The sequence below is a fragment of the Lissotriton helveticus genome, chromosome 1_2 (assembly GCF_964261635.1).
Source record: "Lissotriton helveticus chromosome 1_2, aLisHel1.1, whole genome shotgun sequence".
NCBI lineage: Eukaryota > Metazoa > Chordata > Amphibia > Caudata > Salamandridae > Lissotriton > Lissotriton helveticus.
Window position 1 is genome coordinate 103,263,640 of NC_136058.1, and position 6,000 is coordinate 103,269,639.

The window sequence follows — 6,000 nt, forward strand, 5'->3', positions numbered from 1 at the left end:
TTTTGGATCACACTGACCTTGTTAGTGGCAGAACTTCTGGCCCTGATAGAGATGGTTATGCTGCCACGCCTGCTGTACCACTTTGTGAACTTGCCAACCCTGGTGCCGGCATGGGTGTTCCGATTGTTGAATATAATGCTGGTGGCGCTCGCCTGGGGTAGCCGGCGCCATTGGGTGGGCCTAGCTAAGCTCCAACTACTGACGGAGCAAAGGTGGCAGGGGAGCCCCTACTTTAAAGCTTATTGCTTGGCCGGACAGCTACAGTGGTTATCCTCTTGGTTGGCCAGGCCTAATCTGATGGAAATAGGTTATATGGCAGACTAGATCGGCCAGGGTCAGCTCCATCGATTGGTGTGCACGGGTGCAGCCATGCCCCCAGACGGGTTCCCTATTTATGCGCATATCCCTAACATATTGGAGGATAGCAAGAAGATGTACTACTTCCACAGTGCAATATACATGGAATATACCACTGTGCGGTCTCTCCACATCCTCAGGCACATTGACAGCATGCAGGCTGGGCTCTTGAGAAAGGGTAATGACGGTGTGTTCCCTGTTTGAGGACAGTACACTGATGTCCCATACCGATTGTGTACATGCACTTGGATTGTCAGAAACACTGTTTCTAACACACAACCGTATTATCCGTTATGTTCAACAGCACTGGGCACCCATTGGGAGGGAACCCTCAACTCTTGAACTGCTTCAGGCATTACATACTAAGGGACATGGCAGGAACTTGGTACGCTGGCTCTGTTGGGGGCTCACGGCACATCTCATGACACCACTCCTTTCCTTAAAAATCAAACGGAAGACAAACCTATGCCGGTAGTTATCAGACAGGGAATGGAACAATGTGTTGAAATATCCCTAGAAACTCTCAAGTAATTTGAGATTTAAATGTATCCAATTCTCTATATTACATAAAGCATACTTGACACCACGTAGAATTAACAAAATGTTCCCAATGGGCTCTTCAGCATGCCTTCGTTGTCATGCCTGAGAGGCTGACCTCATGCATATGGCATGAACATGTGCCTCCTTGTCTGCCTACTAGGCCGGAATTTCAGCAACTTTGACAAGCCTGACCGGTTTTGACCGATGGGACACACCAGAGCACTGTATTTTAGGATTACATCCTCAGCTGAGGAGCTCCAAAGTGAAACTATGCTTTACTGATTTAGCCTTTCTACTGGCAAAGAGGCTAATAACTACACACAGGCTTTATTACAAGAGAAGTATAGAGGTCTACATAAGAAACCCATCTCGCTTGAATGGGATACCCTTCTAGAGGGCTTCAAGGCGCAGGATGTGGCACCAGATGGAGAATAATGAGCAAAAGTGACCTTCCGGTGCACTGTGCGGATATCTTGTTCATGTTATAACCCCCCACTTCCTTCCCCCTTTTCACTGTTGGTGACAATACACATATCACACTTTTTCAAGTGACTGTTGGTCCCACCCTCACCATAACAGACGGACTAACACATCTCGCTCCTTCCACAGGATTCTTGCAGGGACTTTTAAAAACTCCCTTGTATACTGCTCACCATGTACAGGTATCAATAGGTGACACTGTCCAGTTAGTGGGGGGGACGGTATTGAATACATTAATCTTATTCATTTTTTTTCTCAGCCAAGACCTGTTCTTGTCTTACTTACCGTGCCTCAACTGTAATGATTACTTGTATGGTATACAATGCCATGATGTATGGGCATTGTGGGGCAAATATATCACATATTTATACAATTGAAATAAAGTTTGTGTTTAAAAAAAGTAAAGATTATGATCTTACTTGGACGTCATAGATTATGTCAGTCGTGGTTAGGGCACCACGGCTGGGGAAAGTCACCACAAGTTTTTCTTTAAGGAACTCAAGGCACGTCTGAGGATTATGCCCTCAGACGCTTTGGATGGAAAGTGGACTCTGCGTTGGAGCAGTTTAAAGGTAGCTGGGCGAAGGTACGTTCCTTAGGATTAGTCTCTCCCACCCACCAATTCTGGAAATTTGTGGATGCCCTCTCTGCCCATCCAGCAGCCTGAACACGTTTTTCGTGGCTCCAAAGGGAGAGGCGGTTGTTGGGGTGATGGCCACCTATAGATGCAGCTGTCCTGCTATTCACTTGCCACAGCCAACCCACTTAGGTCGCCCTCCTGCCGTCATCTGTGGCTAGTATGGTGCAGGATTTGATTTCTCTACCTAGCTGGCACGCAAGTAACTCATACCTTCTTTCAGTCACATCAGCGAACCATGCCACTAACCTCGCCAGGAAGTTAAAACTCTTCTAGCCAAAGGGGCATGAGGTAGTATGGAAATGGTACCTTGCTGCTGCCACTACATCTTGGTGCTCAAGAAGAAGGACGGTGGTTAAAGGCCGAACTGAAACCTCCAGTTTTTGAACAACTTCCCTGGAAAGACAAGTTCAGATCCTGACTTTGGCCCAGGTTCTGCCAGTCTTGGACCCACAGGCATTTCCTCCAGTTTTTTGTGGGGTTGAAACACTTTCAATTTTCCATTCTGTCCTTTGGCCTCACCTCTGCCAACCCAGGTGTTGATGAAGATAATGGTAGTAGTCACGGCCCATCTTTGCAGGTTGGGGGATACATATATTCCTATATTTCCAAGACTGGCTTTGAAAGGCCTCATCGTCACAGACCGCCTCCATACGACTATGTTGTAAGTGGCTGCACTGGAGTCTTACATCAAATAGCCGTAATCTCATCTTCAGGTATAGAATCCACCCTTAACACAGTGACTTGCAAACCTTTTGCCTTCACAGCAACTTCAGGACATTCAGGCTATGATCTCGAAGTTTCACCCTCATGCCTGTGTTCCGGCTCAGATTATTCCGATGCTTTTTGTCTGCTGGTCTCCTGCATCCTGCCTCATATCCAGTGGCACATGCGAGCTCTGCAGTGGAACCTCCAGCTTCAGGGTGCCCAACACTGAGGGTGCTTCTCGGAAAGACAGCTGTGCTTCAGACAAGGCAGCCCAGTACCTTCAGTGGTCGATGATGGATGCCAATCTGAGTCCATGGCCCATCCTGGGTACACAGTGGCGATGTGCAGGTCGACTCTGGGATGGGGGGAGGTCACCTGGATGAAGTGGAGATCAGAGGCGTGTGGCTCAAGTGGAGAAGCTGCAGCACATCAGCTTTCTGGAGCCATTCCCCATTTATCCCTCGGGGCCTTTTTGTCATCCCTGAAGGGCACATCAGTTCAGGTTCTGAAGGACAACACAACTGCCATGTGATATTACAACAAGCATGACGTTGTAGGGTATAGTTCTGTGCATTGAGGTCTGTGAGTGTGAAGGTGGCTGACCCTTCCCAGGTATCCCTAGCAGGTAATCGCCTGACTGGTTCTCTCAGCATCAAGGTGGACAAACTCAGCAGGTGTCATCTTCCTGAACACGAGTGGCCTTTGCACCCAGGGGGTGTATGTGTGAAGTGTAGTGTGCTTTATGTAGATCTTTTTGCTGCCACAGAGCATTTCTTAGACTTTCCCCTTAAAGCATCTCAGGGAGACAGTTTGGGGCATATTTAAAAGGGAAGTGCTGGAATGAGTGGTTAGCCTCCCTGTCTTAACGCCTCACTCCGCTACTTCAGAAATAAAGGACTGCACCATATTTACAAGAATATGGTGCCGCCCTGCGATTCCCCCTGCACTGGCGCTACACTTAGCAGCCTAGTGCCAACGCAGGCACCCTTGCACCAACGTAGGCACCCTTGTTCCATAGTGCAAGGGTGTCTACATGCAGGAGAAGATTGTTTATGTGCAGGAAGGTGGTACCTTCGTGCACATAAACAATCTTTAAATGGCATTTTGTAACTTCTATGTGTGCTGTTTAATGCAGCATACATAGAAGTTGCATAACAGCATTTTTTTTAAATGATTGTTTATGTGCAGGAAGGGGGACCTTCCAGTACATAATCATTGGCCTTTTGCTGTTTTCATGTGTGCTGCACAACGCAGCACACATGAAAACAGCAAAAACAAGGAGAAAGGAAACATTTTGCCTCGTTGTGCCAGGGTAAGACCAGGTTTTCTCTGGTCTTTATTCTGGTGCTGCCTCCGATTTATGCCTCCCTTGTAAATAGGGGTCAATGTTAGAATCAATGGGCGTTGCGGTGGTACACCTACAGCAACACTTATTGCCCACCCCTTTCACGCTAAGCATAGTGTGAAAGGGGGCCTTATTTACAAGGCAGTGTTAAGCCACATTAAGTGAAGCCCCTATCGCCACAGGAACGTCGTAAAAAGTGACGTTCCTGTGGCGATAGAGTCTTTTAAATATTCCCCTAGATGCCTTAAGTGGGACTCTGGTTTCCTGTATGTGTCCTCCCCGTCTGCCTTTTGATTCCCCGAGTTGTTAAGAACTTCTGGAGGGACCAAGCACAACTCATCCTGATAACCCCAGATTGGACTCCGGGAGTGTGGTATTCCAGTATGCTGGAACAGAGCTTACGCCCCCTGTTTTGAGTGGCCCTTCAGGGGATTTACTGTTCCTGCAACTGAGCAGGAGTCTGCGTCCAAACCCCCCACAATCTACGCCTACACACATGGATTGTGAGCAGAACCTGCTGGATGGCTTTAATCTGCCAGTAGAAATGGTGAATGTGATTTTGACTTCTTGCCCACCATGTCCATCTATTTTGACTGTGGTGCTAAGTATGTGACCTAAGTGTGAAAATGGACAGGTCTACCTTCATTTAACTAAGTTTGTCTCAGGTTTTTATTTGTTTTGTTCCTGGTCTACCGTGGCTTTGATCTGGTCACTCTGAAAGGTTATTTGTCAGCCCTTTTCTCAGTATCGGTCCAATTTTTGAAGCTGCTACAGGAAAATGCCCATTGCAATGTTGATATTATATCCAATAACTATATTCACATTTATATATTGTAAAGCTAGCCTTTATAAAGCAACGGGCCTGAATCACTTTGCTGTGTATGGTGTATTGCGCCTTAATGATTTAAAATAACTTTGTTACGTTTATTTTTTGGTACATTAGTCTACTCACCATCTGGGTTTATGTATTTGAAAAGTTTTCTTATGAAAATGCATCCTCAGAGTAACTGATATTTGTTTCTATTTTATTTCAGGGATTCATTTAGCAGAATGAGCCTTCGTAAAATTGATATATGAAAAATGCACTTTTAGATTTTTTTAAGAGGACTTCTGTATTGTCAGTCATGGGGATCAAGTTAAGCCTTGGACTTTGTTCCTGGACTCAACAGACACATTTCATGCACCTTTCTTGAAGTGTTAAGTTGCCAAAGTAATCCTGAAAGGTCAAACTGTGGACTATTAATTGTTGTTTGATAATCATGGTTCAGATCCATTTGATATGCTGTAAATTGCTTATTTTTTTTAAATACCTTTTTCGACTCCACGGTACGGTAAATTTATTTTACTATTATTTATGTCATGCCCAATTTAAACAGTTATTTACTTTTAGTTAAAATGTTTATTTATATTAGGTACGCCTATAATTTGTGGCAATGTTTATTTTAAAGGTACTTTTAAACATGTCTTCATTTATTGTCGGAGCTCAGTGTAAAAGGTACTGACAAAGTTATAATGTGGGAGAAAATATTGTTTTTTCCAATAAAACGCACCACTGTCACCACTTTTTGTTTGTCTGGTTTATATTAGTTGCAAACTCACACGTAATGCATGCCACTATAGTTAAACGTTTAGGGCTTATAGCAAGATTCCTGCAGATCCAGAACAAAATATGAAATATTAAGGTTTATTCAATCAATTTTCTCGCTGTGTGTCGTGTCTAAATGTAACATAACTAACACACAATTTCTGATATCCCACTTCATAGTAGTTGAAGCATATCGATATTTGTTTGGAACAGTTGGCCCAACTAAGAGCAAGTAATCATTACACTTTCATTTGACATTTTAGCTATCGTAGATAAAAAAAAGAAAATCATGTTTAGTAAATTGGTTCCGACATAAATCAGAGAAAAAAATATTTCATAATGCTAAAT

The 6,000-nt window shown here is 44.4% G+C and overlaps 1 protein-coding gene across 12 annotated transcripts in view; it reads left to right on the forward strand.

The window, feature by feature from the left end:
* DOCK7 (dedicator of cytokinesis 7) overlaps positions 1-5,628 on the forward strand; it is an 870,736-nt gene extending 865,108 nt beyond the window's left edge. For 7 of the 12 annotated variants that reach the window (XM_078669446.1, XM_078669454.1, XM_078669461.1 and 4 more), the window contains one exon: positions 5,102-5,295. In XM_078669446.1, coding sequence (XP_078525572.1) covers positions 5,102-5,144 — 43 coding nt within the window. In that variant the 3' untranslated portion in view covers positions 5,145-5,295. Of the gene's footprint in view, positions 1-5,101 lie in introns of all 12 variants that reach the window. The other 5 variants (XM_078669468.1, XM_078669501.1, XM_078669509.1 and 2 more) reach the window with 1 other exon arrangement.
* The last annotated feature ends 372 nt before the right edge of the window (positions 5,629-6,000 follow it).